This window comes from Narcine bancroftii, chromosome 9 (genome assembly GCF_036971445.1).
Source record: "Narcine bancroftii isolate sNarBan1 chromosome 9, sNarBan1.hap1, whole genome shotgun sequence".
Classification (NCBI taxonomy): Eukaryota; Metazoa; Chordata; class Chondrichthyes; order Torpediniformes; family Narcinidae; genus Narcine; species Narcine bancroftii.
Window position 1 is genome coordinate 111327050 of NC_091477.1, and position 18144 is coordinate 111345193.

Genomic DNA, 18144 nt, shown 5'->3' on the forward strand with positions numbered 1-18144 from the left:
GTCTTTTGTCCAGTTTTATCCAACATTGGGTCCAAATTAAGGTTAAAATCCCCTCCTATCAATACATTTCCTTGTGTGTCTGCAAGCTTCAAAAAAATATTCTGCATAAACTTTTGATCCTCTTCGTTAGGCGCATATATATTGAGCAAATTCCAAAATTCTGAGTATATCTGACACTTTATCATTGCATACCTTCCTGCCGGATCTATCATTTCCTCCTCTATTTTGAGTGGTACATTTTTGTTAACTAGTATGGCTACACCTCTAGCTTTGAATTATTGAATGCTGCTGTTACGTGTCCTACCCAGTCTCTCTCTTATTTGTTATGTTCTGCTTCAGTTAGACACATTTCCTGCACAAATGGTATATCTATTTTTTCTTCTTCAATAAATTTAGTATCCTCTTCCTTTTAATTTGGTTATGTATTCCATTAACGTTTATAGTCATATAGTTCAACATGGCCATCTTGTATCTTGCATACAATTCTTTTCCACCTCTTCGCCACCTCCATCCCCCTTTTCCCCATTTTCATCTCTTAGTTTTCCCTTATTACACTTAATGTATGATAACACATTTAAATCAAAGTATCCCCACAGTTCCCACATCCACTAATACCTTGACCCCAAAAGTTCCCCCCCTCTCTGAGTTGCCCCATATCCCTTGCCGGGCAACCACAACTCCCTTTTTCATTTGGATTGCAATCTTGTTCGCAGCGTCAACTGATTTTGCAGTGACGGTTATTCCCCCTCTACCCAGCCATCTCCAGAAAACACATATAACAAAGCTCTCTCTCTTTCTCCCCCCCCCCCCCCCACTCCCTTCCTTCTCTTTTCCCTCTTGGTAGTTCTTTACATATACATTGTTGTTACATCTTTATATATACTTTATCACCGTTCTTCATTCTTGTTACAGCTCTTCATCTCTTCTCATGCAAACGTTCTGCGAATTCTTGCGCTTTCTCTGGATCCAAGAACAGTCTGTTTTGCTCCCCGGGTATAAATATTTTAAGCAAGGCTGGATGTTTTAATATGAATTTGCAACTTTTTTCATAAAATCGATTTCGCTGTATGAAACTCCTTCCTCCTCTTTAAGAGTTCAAAACTTGTGTCTGGGTAAAAAAATATTTTTTGACCATTGTATTCCACTGGTTTATTATCTTCTCTAACTCTATTCCTTGCCTGTTCCAGTATATTTTCTCGTCATGTATCTCAAAAATTTTACTAAGATAGATCTTGGTTTTTGATGCGCCTGTGGTTTCGGAGCTAATGCTCTGTGTGCCCTTTCTTCCTGCATTTCTGTTGTTCCAAGGACTTTCGGGATCCATTCTTTTATAAATTCCTTCATATCTGTGCCTTCTTCACCCTCCTTCAGGCCCACTATTTTTATGTTGTTTCGCCTACTATAATTTTCCAACATATCAATTTTCTGAGATAACTCTTGTGTCTCTTTAATTTTTTTTGTCACTTTCTTCCAATTTTTCTCTTAAGTCATTTACTTCCATTCTTATAGCCATTTCCCACTCTTCCACATTCTCTACTCTTTTCCATATTTCTGTCATTATCAGTTCTAACTTTTGCATTTTATTTTCTGTTCTTTTCATTTTCCTTTTAATTGCATTAAACTCTAATAATCATTCTTATAATGATCTCATTTGTTCTTCAAAAAAGACTATCTATATTCTGTTCATTAGTTTCACCTTTTATTTCTCTTTGTCCATCAGTTTTACCTTCTATTTCTCTGTGAAGAGCTTGGTCTTCTTCCTCTTCTTCTGTGTCTGTATCTGTGTTTGTGTCTTCTCTTCTGTGTCTGTGACTCTTCTGTTTTTCCTGATGAGCTGCTTGTATCTCTTTGTCAGGCCTCTTGCTGGGCCTCCCCTCCTGGGCTGCTCATCTGTTTTGCTTCCTGACGTTGATCTTCTTGTCGGTCATCCTTCCGTCTATCTCCCTCGTTTGTTTCATTGCTCCCTCTTCTGCTGGCTTCCTTGTCCTCCAGCTGAGTGCCCTGGTGTTGGGCATTCCTCAGCTGTTCGCTCTGTGACAGCCCGCTCCTCTGCTGAGCTGCCCTCCCACCGGTGTCCTCTTTCTCCTTTGATTGCGCACTTTTGTTTGGCTCCGAGAGCCAGTTTTGTAGTGCACCAGCTGGTGGGTCGTGACTCCGCAAGACTAGCTATGACCTAGAGGGTCGGGCACTCCTCGCCACCACAACGTCCTGTTCCTTCGTGCAGGTGAGGCCTTCTATCTTCTCTAGCAACATTTCTACTTTTTTATCCAGTTGCTTTTACTTTCTCCTTCTTGGGAGCCATCTTCTTTCTCTTCTCTGTATCTTTATCTTCTATTTTATTTTTGTTATGCTTTGCTTTTTCCTAACTTTTTTTCCTATTTTCTTGGAGAGGGCTGGTTTTCCCGACCGGCCACTACTCCATCACGTGACTCCTCCATGTTTTTGTTTTGTTGACGGACATACATCTGCATCCAAGCAACAAAAGGGGTATATCCCTTCAAAAAAGTAAATATTCCAAGTGTTTCATCGGAGTTAAACAAAGTTAAGACTACAATACACATGAGAAAATGTTAAAGCAGGTGCCCATGATGGTTTTAAAAGGGAGACTTTTAAGAAATAGAGAGTCATGGAGACTTAAATTGGGGTTATCTGAGAAGGCTTAAGTAACTAAATACACATCTACGAACAATGGAACAAATAAAAATTTTGAGGAGTCCAGATTGGAAATTTACAAGACTCACACTGACCCAAAAGGAGATGATAAAGCCATAAACGACTTGAAAGCATGGGTAATGGAAGAAATGCAGATCCAGAAATCTTGAGCAAACAAAGAGCCAGAGGGGCTCAATAGGTCAGGTAGCATCCTTGGAGAGCAATGAGGAAACGTACAGGAGAGAGATCAATCAGCTCATTGAGTAGTGTCACACCAACAACCTTGCACTCAAGACTAGCAAAACTAAGGGGATGATTGTGGACTTCAGGACGAAGTCAGGAGAAGATAATTCTGTCTTCATGAAGTGCTCAGTGGTTGAGAGGGTCAAGAACCTCAGATTCCTGTGTGTCAACATCTCTGAGGATCTGTCCTGGAGTCTCCATGTTGATGCAATCCTGAAGAAGGTTTGCCAGCAGCTATACTTCCTGAGGTGTTTGAGAAGATTTGGTACATCACCCAAAACACTCAAAAACTTCTAAGGGTGTACCATGGAGAGTATTCTGGCCCCGTTGGCACCACTGTACCAGGCAGTGATGCAATGCTGAGGACAAAAAAAAACTCCAGAGGGTTGTTAAATCAGCCAGTGACATCACAGGCACCAGTCTTCACTCCATTGAGGACATCTACATATGACCCTGTCTTAAGAAAGCAACCTCCATGCTCAAGGACCCCTATTACCCAGACCATGCCCTCTTCACTCAGCTATCAATGGGGAAAAAGGTACAGGAGCCTTAAGATGAGCATGCAGTGGCACAAAGACAGCTTCTTTCCCTCTGCCATCAGATTACTGAATGATCAATGAACCAAAGAAAGATACTGCCTTACTTAGATCTTTTGTGCAGTATTTTTGTTTTGTAAGGTGGTTTGTATGAATGTTTGCACTATGATGCTGCAGCAAAACAACAAATTTTGTGATTTGTTTATGACAATAAATTCTGACAGTCAACATTTTGGACAAAATCTCCTTCTCAAGAAGATTTGCAACCAGAAGCAACAACTGTCCATTTCTCTTCATGGATGCTGCCTGATCTGCTGAGCCTCTTTCGCTCCTCTGCTTTAAAACGGGAATGAGAGTTTTAAGAGTGAGGTGCCAATGGCAGCCAACTTTCTTCGTTACCAAGATATATTACTGCGAGTGAGAGCAGATAACAATGTCAATTTGTTGAACACTGACACAAGCCAGAATGATCTTTGTATCCATTGATCTGCCTGCATTGTTGTTCAGGCAGAGAAGAGTAGAATCTAATCTCAGATCTGGCAATAAATGGTCACCATTAGTGTTGAAGGCTGCATTGTTTGGACTTAATATTTACTTATGGAGCAAATGGTCTTTATCCGAAATGTAAAAACTGAGTGAGTTTCTTATATGTAATAGCAGCATTAACCAGAAGCAAAATAAACAAGCAGCAAATCCAGTATCTTGTCAACCTCATACACATTTCATTATAGTGGAAACCATTGCAAATAGTATCCTAACTCTGACAAGAATTACCTCAATATCTACAATGTAAATTGTTCAGTACTAATGTAATTTGCCAAAGACAATTTCAGTTCACAATCAGCTTGGGGTTATTAATCAATAGTTTAATTATTCACATTTTTTCATATGAAAGGATTTGCCAGTCATGGTTCCATGGCAGCAATCTCATCTCACACCAGTGATTAACCATGGTACGGCTGACATTTTCTGAGCCAATTGGTAGGAATTTTACCTCTACTGAAATTCAGTGGGAATGTTGCAACCATTCAGATGAAATGTTGAAGTACTTTAATACAATAAATCAAAGAAAGAAACAAGGAGATCCTATGACAAAGAACAAGAAAAAGCACACTTGCCATTGCAATTAAGGTGATGAAGCGAAATTAGAGTCCATGTTCCAATGGCATAGTACTTAATGCTTGACTATTTCCTACGAGTTTAAATTAGGTGGTGGATCAGTCAATATTCACTTGACAATCTAATTATGAGGAGAAAAAAAAACACAAACACAAATGCTGGAGCAACTCAGCAGGACAAACAATGCCTTGAAGTAGCAATGGTAATGCTGAGTTCCTCTGGCATTTGTGGGTGTTTTTTCACTTGACCATGGTGTCAACAGAATCCTGTGTTTTACCTCCGACAATCTAATTATAAAACGTTGGTTTAGATTTTTTTTTAAATACAGTGAACATAACTGGACTCGAATTGTAACGACCAGAAAGGGGGGGCCAACTGTACCGTCGAGAAAGGGGGGTCCGATTGTACCGTCGAGAAAGGGGGGTCCGATTGTACCGTCGAGAAAGGGGGGTCCGATTGTACCGTCGAGAAAGGGGGTCCGATTGTACCGTCGAGAAAGGGGGTCCGATTGTACCGTCGAGAAAGGGGGTCCGATTGTACCGTCGAGAAAGGGGGTCCGATTGTACCGTCGAGAAAGGGGGTCCGATTGTACCGTCGAGAAAGGGGGTCCGATTGTACCGTCGAGAAAGGGGGTCCGATTGTACCGTCGAGAAAGGGGGTCCGATTGTACCGTCGAGAAAGGGGGTCCGATTGTACCGTCGAGAAAGGGGGTCCGATTGTACCGTCGAGAAAGGGGGTCCGATTGTACCGTCGAGAAAGGGGGTCCGATTGTACCGTCGAGAAAGGGGGTCCGATTGTACCGTCGAGAAAGGGGGTCCGATTGTACCGTCGAGAAAGGGGGTCCGATTGTACCGTCGAGAAAGGGGGTCCGATTGTACCGTCGAGAAAGGGGGTCCGATTGTACCGTCGAGAAAGGGGGTCCGATTGTACCGTCGAGAAAGGGGGTCCGATTGTACCGTCGAGAAAGGGGGTCCGATTGTACCGTCGAGAAAGGGGGTCCGATTGTACCGTCGAGAAAGGGGGTCCGATTGTACCGTCGAGAAAGGGGGTCCGATTGTACCGTCGAGAAAGGGGGTCCGATTGTACCGTCCAGAAAGGGGGTCCCATTGTACCGTCCAGAAAGGGGGTCCCATTGTACCGTCCAGAAAGGGGGTCCCATTGTACCGTCCAGAAAGGGGGTCCCATTGTACCGTCCAGAAAGGGGGTCCCATTGTACCGTCCAGAAAGGGGGTCCCATTGTACCGTCCAGAAAGGGGGTCCCATTGTACCGTCCAGAAAGGGGGTCCCATTGTACCGTCCAGAAAGGGGGTCCCATTGTACCGTCCAGAAAGGGGTCCCATTGTACCGTCCAGAAAGGGGTCCCATTGTACCGTCCAGAAAGGGGTCCCATTGTACCGTCCAGAAAGGGGTCCCATTGTACCGTCCAGAAAGGGGTCCAACTGTACCGTCCAGAAAGGGGTCCAACTGTACCGTCCAGAAAGGGGTCCAACTGTACCGTCCAGAAAGGGGTCCAACTGTACCGTCCAGAAAGGGGTCCAACTGTACCGTCCAGAAAGGGGTCCAACTGTACCGTCCAGAAAGGGGTCCAACTGTACCGTCCAGAAAGGGGTCCAACTGTACCGTCCAGAAAGGGGTCCAACTGTACCGTCCAGAAAGGGGTCCAACTGTACCGTCCAGAAAGGGGTCCAACTGTACCGTCCAGAAAGGGGTCCAACTGTACCGTCCAGAAAGGGGTCCAACTGTACCGTCCAGAAAGGGGTCCAACTGTACCGTCCAGAAAGGGGTCCAACTGTACCGTCCAGAAAGGGGTCCAACTGTACCGTCCAGAAAGGGGTCCAACCGTACCGTCCAGAAACGGGGTCCAACCGTACCGTCCAGAAACGGGGTCCAACCGTACCGTCCAGAAACGGGGTCCAACCGTACCGTCCAGAAAGGGGGTCCAACCGTACCGTCGAGAAAGGGGGGCCAACCGTACCGTCGAGAAAGGGGGGCCAACCGTACCGTCGAGAAAGGGGGGCCAACCGTACCGTCGAGAAAGGGGGGCCAACCGTACCGTCGAGAAAGGGGGGCCAACCGTACCGTCGAGAAAGGGGGGCCAACCGTACCGTCGAGAAAGGGGGGCCAACCGTACCGTCGAGAAAGGGGGGCCAACCGTACCGTCGAGAAAGGGGGGCCAACCGTACCGTCGAGAAAGGGGGGCCAACCGTACCGTCGAGAAAGGGGGGCCAACCGTACCGTCGAGAAAGGGGGGCCAACCGTACCGTCGAGAAAGGGGGGCCAACCGTACCGTCGAGAAAGGGGGGCCAACCGTACCGTCGAGAAAGGGGGGGGCCAATGAGACGCAATACTTAAAAGTAACTGCAGTTGACCTGTGGTGGGAAGTTTCAGTGGTCACTAGATTACTGTATTAGAGGGGGATGACACCAGTAATGGGGGAATTAAGAAAATCCGCTACTTTTTTTTTAATGCAAAAGACCAGGTCATTTTCATTGAATGTCCTCCAACGATTTTCGCACAAGATTGGGGGGGGGGGGGGGACCCCCCCCGAATTTCTACTCCAGCCACCAAGAAGATGCATGAATGCAGATCAGTTGCAACGAGCCTCCCGGTCTCTGGAAATGATCGGCCCGGAGGACAGATCCGGGATGGGTTTCACTCGGCAGGACATCGATGCACGGCTCTGCTCAGTGGTTCTGTGCGGTGAGGCGGCCGCAGACGCCACGAGCTTCGTGACCCCCTCCCCTCCCCTCCCCCTCCCCCTCCCCTCCCCCCCCCCTCCCCCTCCCCCTCCCCCTCCCACTCGCCAGAAGTGCCCACCCAGCAGCTCGCGGGCATCCCGAGCGGCGGCGGCCGACCCACGCACACCGGCCCCTTCACCCGGCGTCAGGGTCCGCGTCCGCGTCGCGTCACCCCCCTCCGCCTCCGCCGAGCCGAGGCCGGACCACCCGACCCACCGCGGGCGACAAGGCCCACGGCGCCGAAGGGCGACTCACATATCTTTCCCCTCAGGCTCTGCAAGACGCGAACCGCTTCTTCCGCCATGACTCCCCTTCAGCGAGTGCCGACTGTACATCTTGCGTCCCTCACATCCGTTGGCGCTCGCGCCCTCGGAGGGGGGGGGGGGAGAACGCGGAGAGGGCCCGCCCATCGCTCTCTCCCATTGGCGCGGCCGGCGGCCCGGCGTGCGCTCCGGCGCGTGCGCGCGCCCGCCCACCCGCCGGCTGCCGGGAAAGCGAAACGAAAGGTAAAATACCGCACACGTCGGAAATCTGAAATAAACCCCTCCCCTCCCAGGAGACGGTGGAAATGCTCAGACGGGGCAAAACAGAGGAGGTGGGGGTGGGGTGGGGGACCTGCAAATCTCCCCTCATTGTTTTACACTCCAGGGAATAAACTCTTATTAACCTTTCCCTGTCATTCCATTCCTGAAGTCCGGGCAACATCCTAGTAAATCTCTACACGCTTTCAATCTTTCCTGTAGTTTGCTGACCAGAACTGGTCTCAGTAATGTCTTGTACAACTTTACCAGAACATCCCAACTCCTATACTCCATACTTTGATTGATGAAGGGCAATATGCCAAAAGCATTCTACAACCTTATCCACCGGTGATGCCGCTTTCAGGGAATTATGTATCGGGATTCCCAGATCCCTCTGTTCTCCCGCTCTCCTCAGCGCCCTACCATATACGTCCTTCCTTGGTTTGTCTTTCCAAAATCCAACACCCCACACTTGTCTGCATGAGTCCATTGTGAGGAAGTGTATTGAGCAGTTGGTTCTGGCGCAAATCAACACAGGTCGAAGGGAGCAAAATACCCTCTTCAATCCATTTTAGGAATTTGGTTGTGTGGTGCTAGAGCAATCATCTCGCTGTCAGTAGCAGCAAGGCCAATGATCTTATTGTGGGATTTAGGAAGCAGAGGGAGAGGGAACATGCACCTACTTTTGTTCGCAGGATGGTGGCAGAGAGGGTTAGTGGCTTCAGGTTCCTGGACATCTGCATATTGTAAGACCTGACCAAGGGCCAGCATACTGTGACAACTGTCTAAGGAAAGTCGGCATATTTTTGTATATTCCATTGAACTTTGACAGGTACCCTGATTGGCTGCATCACAGCCAGGTTTGAAAATTTGAGTGGCCAGGAATGTAGAATGATGTAAAATTTGGCAAACCAAGCCAAGTACATCATGGGCACTGACTTCCTGTCCATTGAAAATACTGAGAAGGTAGCCAACATCATAAAGATCCTGATCATGCTCTCTTCTCTTTGCTAACCTCAGGCAAAAGATATAGAAGCCTGAAGTCTCATACCTTGAGGTCAAGAACATTTTTTTTCCCAACAGCTATCAGGCTGTTGAACCTCCTTGTACTGCACTGACAATAACACTATTCTAGGACCATCTGCCCCATTGTAACATCATAACTACAACTGTGAACATTTATCTATTCTTTTATTTTTAGTTTTTTTTCTCTCATGTGGTGAATTTAATGTATTCTTTTTGTTTATTAGTGCATTTTACATACCTGTGCGGCTGCAGTAAGCTAGATGTAGATGTTCTGAACGTGTATTTGATAATAAACTCATTTCATCATCTCATATTTACCTATAGAACATGTCACAGAAGGTTAGCAACAGAGGTACCAATATTACGTGCACTAGAATTCAATTAAACTGTCTTCCTATCTTAACTAAGAGGAACACTAACATGAAATGCTTGGGATAGAGCAAAAAAAAACACTAGTGCTTGCTTATCTGCAAATTTTCAGCATTTAGAATGAAAGGCAGACTTGGCAAGATTAGGAAATCCTAGATGACCAGATATATTGAGGATCTAGTTAAGGAGGCATATATGTTAGCTGCAGATATCTGAAATCAAATGAATTCTTTGAGCAGTTGAGAGAATGCAGGAGTTCACATGAGGGAAATAAGAAGTGGGTATGAGATGTTTCTGGCATTCGAGGTTAAGGAGAATCCTAAGAGATTTCATGTTATATTAGAGGCAAAAGAGTAACCAGGAAAAGAATAGAGTCTCTTAAAGATCGACAAGGTTATGTGTGAAACCACAGGAGATGGGTGAGGTGATAAATGAGCCTTTCTCCTCTGTATTAATAGAGGAGAAAGACATGGAGGTTGGGGAACTCAGAGAAGTAATCAGCGATGTGTTGAAGAGACTCCATGCTATAGAAGAGATGTGCTGGAAGTCCTGAAACACATTACAGGGCCTGGTTAAGTGACGTGGATGGCAGGGGAAGAAATGTCAGGTCCCTGGCAGAAATATTTCCTTATCGTTAGGTTTGGATGAGGTGCATGAAAAATTCAGCATAATTTTAAGGCCTTATTTTTCATAAGGGAAAATAGCAGACACTCTCTCCCGAGAGTCTGGACCCTGGGTAATAAAATGTTTGAAACATTTGTTAATTTTAACATTTAGTAAGTGAATGTATTGAATTGCCTAGTACAGTGAATGAAAATGGTGAAATATATTATTGTATATGTTATGAATAAAATATATCTTGAGGAAAAACATTGGAAATATCAGCAGGAGTAAACTATTTGGTCCCATCAAGCCAGTTCTGGTATTCAACAAGCCATGCCTGATCTTCTATTTTCTTGCCTTATCCCCATATCCCTTGATTATCCAGAAATCTGTTAAATCCTGGTTTTGTTTATCTGACCCACCACAGGAGAGAATGCCAAAGATTCTCCACACCTTGGAAGAGAAATTGAGAGGATCTTTGATCTGAACAGCCACCTATGTTTCTCTAATTCTTTGCTGCCTGACCTGGTAGGCATTTTTAGCATTTTGTCATTTTATTTCATATTTCTAGCATCCACGTTTTCACTTTAATATTGTTATATATGTCTCCATTTAAATTTCATACAAAAGAGTTACAATCATTTGGGACACAGGGTTTGGTTTATCCCAATTTCTCTACATTGCTATCTAAATTGGAAAATGGATGGATTGTAGCAGCACCATTGGTGGGAGGATGTAATTACAGCTTATGCAGTAGTCATGTCAATTATAAGTATGAGAATATTTGTTTTTATTTTAACCTCCATATATATTTAATTTATATGACTTTATTTAAATATATTATGTGAAAAACTCTGACATAAAAGCATATCAAAACAAGTCAAGATTTTCAATACATAAGATCTTTAATATTCAAGATACAAATTACAAACTGGAAATCTAATATTTTCATGTGCATGTGCGACTGAGGGAGAGATAGACTACCTCCAGGAAACTCGATAAAACAGCCACAAAATAATTGTAAATTGGATTCATCATCGCCAGTAAAACATTCAAAAATAAGATTGCCTACTTACTACTCCAAAGGGGATGTGTTCAGATTAATTGAACAGGGGGAATGAGGGAAGCACAATCTCTACAAGACTCTTAGTTGTATTGATCCATTATTTAAGGATCATGTCTCTCTTCCACTCTACAAAGGTCAGCACCTGTGAATATAATTCACAAAGGCAGTGATCAGAGGTGTGTTGAAAGTGGAATCAGGGAGAGGGGGACAGAATGGGATGAGCAGCAGACTGGCACAAGACACCAGAAATGGGGAGAACAACTCCCCCCACCACCCCGATGAAAAGGAGAAGCATAGGACAGTCTAGTGTCCACAGCAAAGGACCAGCAAGGAGCTCATCCATACTGGCCAGATAGGCCATTAACAACTTGCATTCGAAGGACTCATAGAGGCTGCTGACGGCTGGCGACTTGCATTTGAATGATCCACACAGGCTGCAAAGTGCAGGAGTCTAGTTTATGGAAAACATATTGAAACCAGGATTCAAGAGGATGCTGAGGGCAAGAAGAGCTCCTGAAGGGCCTCAGACACTGAAGGTTTCTTGATCATATTGAATGTTTTGGATCTGGAGCTCGGGTTGTTGATGACTCTAACAGGATTCTGTCTGGCTATAGAAGCACTGGAGGTGAATACATGGACACTCAGTATCTCTGAAAGGACATTTTTTTGTTTCTCTCTCTCCTATTGTTCGGGGCACTGAGCAATGCTAATGGTGACTCTTTGCTTTACAGCAGACAGAAGTTGAAGTATGTGAAAAAAGTAAAAAGTAAAAGTAAAATAGTAAAAACACACCAAAATGCTTGAAAAACTCAGCTGGTCTTCTCAGCGTTCATAAAAAGCAAAGATATACAGGTTTCGAAAAGCATGGGTTTTGATATAGCATGGTTTGAAATTTGTGACCTGAAGTTTTAAATTTGCAACGTTAAAGTTTTATTGTTTTGCTATTTGAACCATCTCATAATACAAGACACCAGAACTCTAGTTTAAAATATGTGAAATAAAAGCACTGGCGTATGGAATAGAGAGATTTAAGTGGTTGTGATGAAAGTTATTGCTGTCCCCACTGTGATCGGGCTCCCTGCACTATCCCACAGTGGTACCGATCTAACTTTGGTGAAAGTCTCACGTGAGTGATTTGACACTAATCTACATGAGACAAATTTTCCTTAATTAAACGATGTTCACTTATTGCCAATAAAGATCAGTTTTATATATCCCTTTTATTGGATTGGAACATATTACATTAAAGTACATTGTAATAATGTTTTGAACATTGCAGTTTTCCATAGCACTGAACTTGCTTCGAACGTATTAGCCGTGTTATACAGGATATGCCTGCCTGTATTGCCGATGTTTCGGGCCTGAGCCTTTCTGGAATGAGTAACTAAAAGCGGTCACTTTTAGAAACCCTACATTCCAGCTGAAAGACTATACCAGATAGGAATATAAACCATTATGAAAAATTTTCATTCCTAGAAGAGCTTTTCTTGACATTTCTCTAAGTGGAGAAAAGATTCACAAGGATGTTATCTAGAATTGGAAGTTTCAAGTTTTAACAAGAGATTGTATATGCTAGGACTGATTTCCCTCCAGCAAAAAAAGCTGAGGGATGTCTTGTTGCATGCATGCTATGTGAAGTGTGGAGTCAGAACAACACACACACACACACACACACACAGAGTTGAGTTGAGGAGGAAGACTGATTTATTGCTCTGCCAGCTCTGTTTATATTCACTCCCTGGCTCTGAGGACAGGAGTGACATTATTGCAGCGCCTGCCTCCGAATGGCCAGCATTCCCGCCATTGCCCGCTGTTTCCCACTGTGTGGGATGTCATACAGGACAATGACTATTAGTCCCTGTGAGGCCCTCGCAATCGCCACATACGCTGGCCATTTTGTGAGCCAGGTTGCGACTCAGTTCGTGGGCCTACAGTCTCTCCTTAAGGAATTCAAACATTAAAAGTTTATGGATGTTGTTCCAAGTGGCTACCTGCATATAGGTTTTTGAGCAAATATTTTAAAATGTAGTACTAAAAGTACAAACAAATGATATTGTAAATTATCTCTGAGTAGGTAGCAATGCATGTCAAGTTCAGTAAAGAAACTTGTCACTTTCTGTTCAAATGCAACTGATCTAAAATTATGGTTTCTTTGTTTTAAAGTGACATCATTTGTCTTTTTGAGTTTGGAGGTTTATAAAGTAGTGAAGGACATAAGCAGGATGAACAGCCACAATCTTTTTTGCCCCCAGAGTAGGGGAGTCTAAAATGAAAGGGCACAGGTTTAAGGAGAAATTAAAAGGGGATTTGAGGGATGTTTTCACACAAAGGGTGTGGAACAAGCACCCAGACAATGTGATAGAAGCAGGTACAATTAGAAAGGCTAAAAGGGTGACACGGTTAGTGTAGCAGTTAGCATAACAGTGTGACAGCACCGGAAACTGAGGTTCAAAACCTGCACTATCTGAAGTGAGTTTGTATGTTTTCCCCATGTTTGCATGGGTTTCTTCCAAGTGCTCTGGTTTCTTCCCACCATTCAAAATGTACCAGAGTTGTAGGTCAATTAGATGTAATTGGGCGGCACGAGCTCATGGGCCAAAAGGGCCTGTTACCATGCAGTATGTACATCTAATTTTAAATTTAAAATATTAAATTAAAAAAATACATTTGGACAGGTAAATGGATTGTAAAGTTTTGAAAGAATATGAGCCAAAAAGCAGAAAAATTGAATTAGTACCTTGTTCAACATGGATGGACAAGTTAAGCTGAAGGGCCGGTTCCCATGCTGAATAGCTCAATGAATTTATCAATTTCTACAGAAGCAACATGCAAAGACCATAAACCAAAGTTTCAAAGTGTGAGAGTGACTCTGACTTTGACTTTGAAACGTGCAAATTCTTACAATTGTTTGCCACTTTAGGTTTGTTTAGCAAAGAAGCAATGTGCCTACATTGCTAACAAGCCAACATGGCATCAGCCGTGATCTTAATGAACGATCGAGCAGAACTTTTCATGTCTCACAAGAACTGTTTCATGTTTCAACAGAAGAAATTGAAGCAGTCTAGTGGTATTTCAATGTTTTTTGTTAATTGTTTTTAACCAGAGAGGCTCAGAACAAATGAGATGCAAGGACAATATTATTTTTAAAAAACATTTCCCACAATCTGTGGAAGAGAGAGATTAGTTGACAAAAGAAGTGGATTTACTTTTAGACCAACAATTTTTTTTCATTTTCATCTCTGTTCAACTAACTATAAAAATCTAGCAAATCAATCCCTTTTTTCATTGAGACGAAAGAGTGGTCTAAATTGTAAATGGCTTTGCCTTAAAGAACTTAAGTTTATGGAAGTTGCTCCAAGAGGCTATCAGCAATTTGTTTTGTGAACAAATATTCTAAAAATAACACTAAAAGTACAAGAAAATGATCTAGCCAAGTCATTGACAATGCATGACAAGTTTAGTAAACTAATTTGTAAGTTTTTGATCAAGCACAAATGAATCAAAAATAAGTACTGTTTGATTCTAAAACACATCAACTGACTTTTGGGTAAACTCAGTTGAGCTGTATTAATATTAGATGTATCACTTTGGAGCAGCCACTATATTGTGGAAATGGTAATAACTCATGATTCAAGCCAGCTCTGGAATGATATTTTTTCATTGAAAAATTCAGAACCAGGTTATTATGATCCAAGGGTGAACTTCACACATGGAAATAAAAGTTTATAAATGGATGTCATAAAGCAATTTTGTTGACATAATGATTAATAATAAGATGTAAAATGCTGTGTGATATTGTTCATTTGTTCTTTCAAGAAGTCTTTGAGAGAAATAAATGACTCAAGAATTTGCATAGAAGTAGAGAAAGCAGGAAGTAATCATAAAAAGTGCAAGGCCAGACTGGGATAAGGCACAGGGTAAGTACTAAAAACACACAGAAATGCTGGAGCAACTCAGCCAATCTTGCAGCTTCCAAAGGAGGTAAAGATATATTACCAAGCCCTACTTTAGGGTAGAAGCAAAAAGCAAGAAGGTCTCAGGTCCGAAACATCGTAATATATCTTTATCTCCTATGGATGCTGGGAGACTGGCTGAGTTTTTCCAGCATTTACTGTGTGTTTTTACTACAATTGCAGCATCTGCAGACTTTCTGGTTTCACTCCAAAGGTTAAGCACTTCAGATTTCATTTTTGCATCTTATCTGCATAACCTCTATTTTGGTTTCAAGTTCATGTATGAAAAACTACTAGCCCAGCAACCCAAAGGTTTGAACAACAAATCTAGAAAATGTGAATTCATAAGCCAGGTCTCTGATTATTTCTTATGGAGGTTGGTGGCATTATATCGGAGTGTCGGAGAACAGCATCCTCTACGTTGTTTCTCTGAGCACTGTCAGTGTGTTATCCTGGGCCCGTAAAGTGAAGAATCATGTGAATGCATCTCCTTTGACGTGTTCTCCCTCCAATTGCCACGCAGTTTCCTCCAGCAACCTGCAGCTGTTCCTCCCACACCTGTCAGTGGAATTTCCAGAATCACCTGCATGAAAAGAAATTGCTTAGCTTTTAGCTATTTCTATATCCAATACATCTACAACAATTACAAAGGGTTTGAAGCTCTTTAAATGACAAAAAGAGGGCCATATAATTTAATAAAAATAACACTGGACAATCATTTTTTTTCCCAAAAGGTTTGCTTCCTAAAAAAAATGGGAATTAAGCTGAACACAAAGAAAATTTCAGATTTGCTGTATCACATAGGAAGTTGGAGGAACATTAAATTAATGTTTCTTTTATTTAACATGTTTAATCACATAATGATGCTCTTAGGTTGACTTCACATGTTGCACAACAAATGTGAGGAGCCCAGAGTTTGTCTCGGTCACCAATTTTACAACCAATGTAGAGTTCATTGGCTTTCCTGATAAGTGCAGCCATGCTGTGTCTTTGATCCTTAAGCTTATAATTGCCACAAATAAAACAGAATGTATCGCAGCTATTTCAACACTGACGAGACATTTCTGTTGTACTGAATCTTCCGGAAGACAATAAATCCTATTGTTAAGTACACTCACTATGCTATTGCCTGAAGAATACATGCATTCAATCTATATCAATATAATGCACAGCACTTGTATCAGTGAGCTGCTTTTATAACCTGACTGCATCAATCCTGAAGAAGCGTGCTCAAGCCTGAGACAACATTGGCATGGCACCTGCACTGAGTGCATGCTCAGGCCTGCTTGGACTGACCAAAACAGCTTGCCAAGTGGGCAATACACCAGTAGACAGGAAATCACAAAACAATTTATATCGAAAAAAAACCGTGATAAGAAAATTTTAATGTGATTTTCGTGACCAGTAGTTCAAAATCCATAAAATACACCCAAAAGTGTTCAGGAGGCTATATCTCCGTTGTCCAATATAATTTCATAGCTTAATTTTTAGTTTTACGCAAGAGCAACTAGAAATGGCAGACACCTGACTGTGCCATCTGTAGTTGGTTTGATGGTTGGAGTGTGCTGAGTCACTATGGTAATTACATCATTGGGGATACAACAGTGGAGGTCCCGCATTTTCCAAACAGGCCCTTGGAAAGGTAATCACTTTCTGCCCTAAATTTTAAATTTTCCACCTGCTTTTTTCTCCCATCACTACCTCGTTTTCCTGTGCAATGAGAAAGAGCAGGTATAAAATTTGTCTCCAGTAGTTCTGTGCATAACTTTATTAAATCATTCATGTTTTTTTAAACAAATACTTGAGTAATACAAAATTGAGTAAATACTTTGTTAAATACAAAATATATTCAATCAATAAATACATCCCAAAGATGTTCATTTTATTTTCTTTCTATTAATGAAATACATCCCTGAAGTGCTAAAAATCAGGCCTCATCATACGGCTAGCTGAGACTTGCAAGATATTTCAAAGTAATGACAAAACCTACAATGCTGAGTCAGCATAATTACACGAGTGAGATGAAAATTTAACAAGTCACCAGCCAGTCTAGATATGCCTCAACAGCTGGCATGTATGTATCTCAACTCCAGTTATTCAAATATCAAAAATATAACAGAGAGAAAAATAAAAGCTAGTCATGTTATCATGTTTATAATAATGAATGGAGAGCACAAGCCAGGAAGCTCCTGTTTGGGTCGCTCAACAGACTTGTGCTGGACAGTGTGTAACCACATTAAATGTCCTTTCAGATTATAAGTTTGGCAGGTGTCCAATTTAAAATAACTGCTATTGAATCTGACTGTCATGTTTAAGGACATTGTGAGAAGTTTGCCCTCAAAAAGGTTTGATGAAAATGTATTTAGATGTTTGACAGGTTCTTGTTTCCTTTTTCTGAATAGTTGTATAGTGGAAGAGATTGTACCTTCTTTATAAACACTTTCTAATGTTTATTTCCTTGGTCTGGCAGCACCATAATTATGGCAAAGAAAAAAATTCCACTATACTGTTTTAATGTATAGTTTAAAATCTGAGCTAATTTTGATCCAATGTTTTCTCACTCAAGCACAGAGGATTCCAATGAATTTGAATGGAAGTCCCAATTGTTCACACTCGGTAAAGTGTAGTCTTCCTCATAAACTCCTGATGACAATACAGAGGAATAGGGGCTGTCCCAGGGAATCACTGAAGCTTTCAACTGCCCCACGAAAATTTGTGACAAGTATATTTTCTTTATTTATCATTTAAGTCAACCTTTTAATTAAATTATACCAATATTATTAAAGCCTCACAACACTCTGTAACCTCGAGTGCCCTCCCTCCACTAACAGAGTCACACACCCAATTATTAAGTATGTGGACAGGAGGGTTTTCAGCCCATCTTTTCTAACCATACTGGGTATGAATGAAGAGAGTTTTCACAAAAACAGATGGTGGCGGTTGTGTTTAAAAGTTTAGAGTCCTGAAGACTAGTCAGGCCCAGACAAGACTGCGAGAAACCAACAATACAGAACATGTAGTCAAGGATGATTACCAATGTGTGGGTTGTATGGCATGTTCATTACTTTGTATTGTTACACGTAAGCTGGCTATAGTTATCATACCTTCTTTAATAACTTCACTTGTTCCAACATAAAGCAACTTAATGATTCATGTCTTTATTTATCTCACAAAAAAATGATCTGCCTTCAGAGAGATTGAAGCAAATATGCAAACAAGATGAATTCAATTCACAAAATGGATAATATCATTGATACTCTTTTATCCTCTCACGCATGTAGATATTGTTCTGTGTGCTGTTCAAAGCACAAGATTTTC

The 18144-nt window shown here is 42.2% G+C and overlaps 2 protein-coding genes and 1 long non-coding RNA gene across 12 annotated transcripts in view; 1 reads left to right on the forward strand and 2 right to left on the reverse strand.

The window, feature by feature from the left end:
- rasa2 (RAS p21 protein activator 2) overlaps positions 1–7700 on the reverse strand; it is a 136535-nt gene extending 128835 nt beyond the window's left edge. For 2 of the 3 annotated variants that reach the window (XR_011344330.1, XM_069897328.1), the window contains exon 1: positions 7544–7698. Coding sequence is in view for 2 of the 3 variants with exons in the window: in XM_069897328.1 (XP_069753429.1) it covers positions 7544–7592 (49 nt within the window). In the remaining variant the exon portion in view is untranslated. Of the gene's footprint in view, positions 1–7543 lie in introns of all 3 variants that reach the window. The other variant, XM_069897327.1, reaches the window with a different exon arrangement.
- Positions 7381–18144, forward strand: part of LOC138742642 (uncharacterized) — an 83345-nt gene continuing 72581 nt past the window's right edge. For both annotated transcript variants that reach the window (XR_011344333.1, XR_011344332.1), the window contains exons 1-2: positions 7381–7794; positions 10235–10335. This is a non-coding gene — a long non-coding RNA (uncharacterized lncRNA). The remainder of the gene's footprint in view (positions 7795–10234; positions 10336–18144) is intronic.
- zbtb38 (zinc finger and BTB domain containing 38) overlaps positions 10694–18144 on the reverse strand; it is a 137444-nt gene continuing 129993 nt past the window's right edge. For all 7 annotated transcript variants that reach the window (XR_011344321.1, XR_011344323.1, XR_011344320.1 and 4 more), the window contains one exon: positions 10694–15409. The gene's annotated coding sequence lies outside the window, so the exon portion shown is untranslated. The remainder of the gene's footprint in view (positions 15410–18144) is intronic.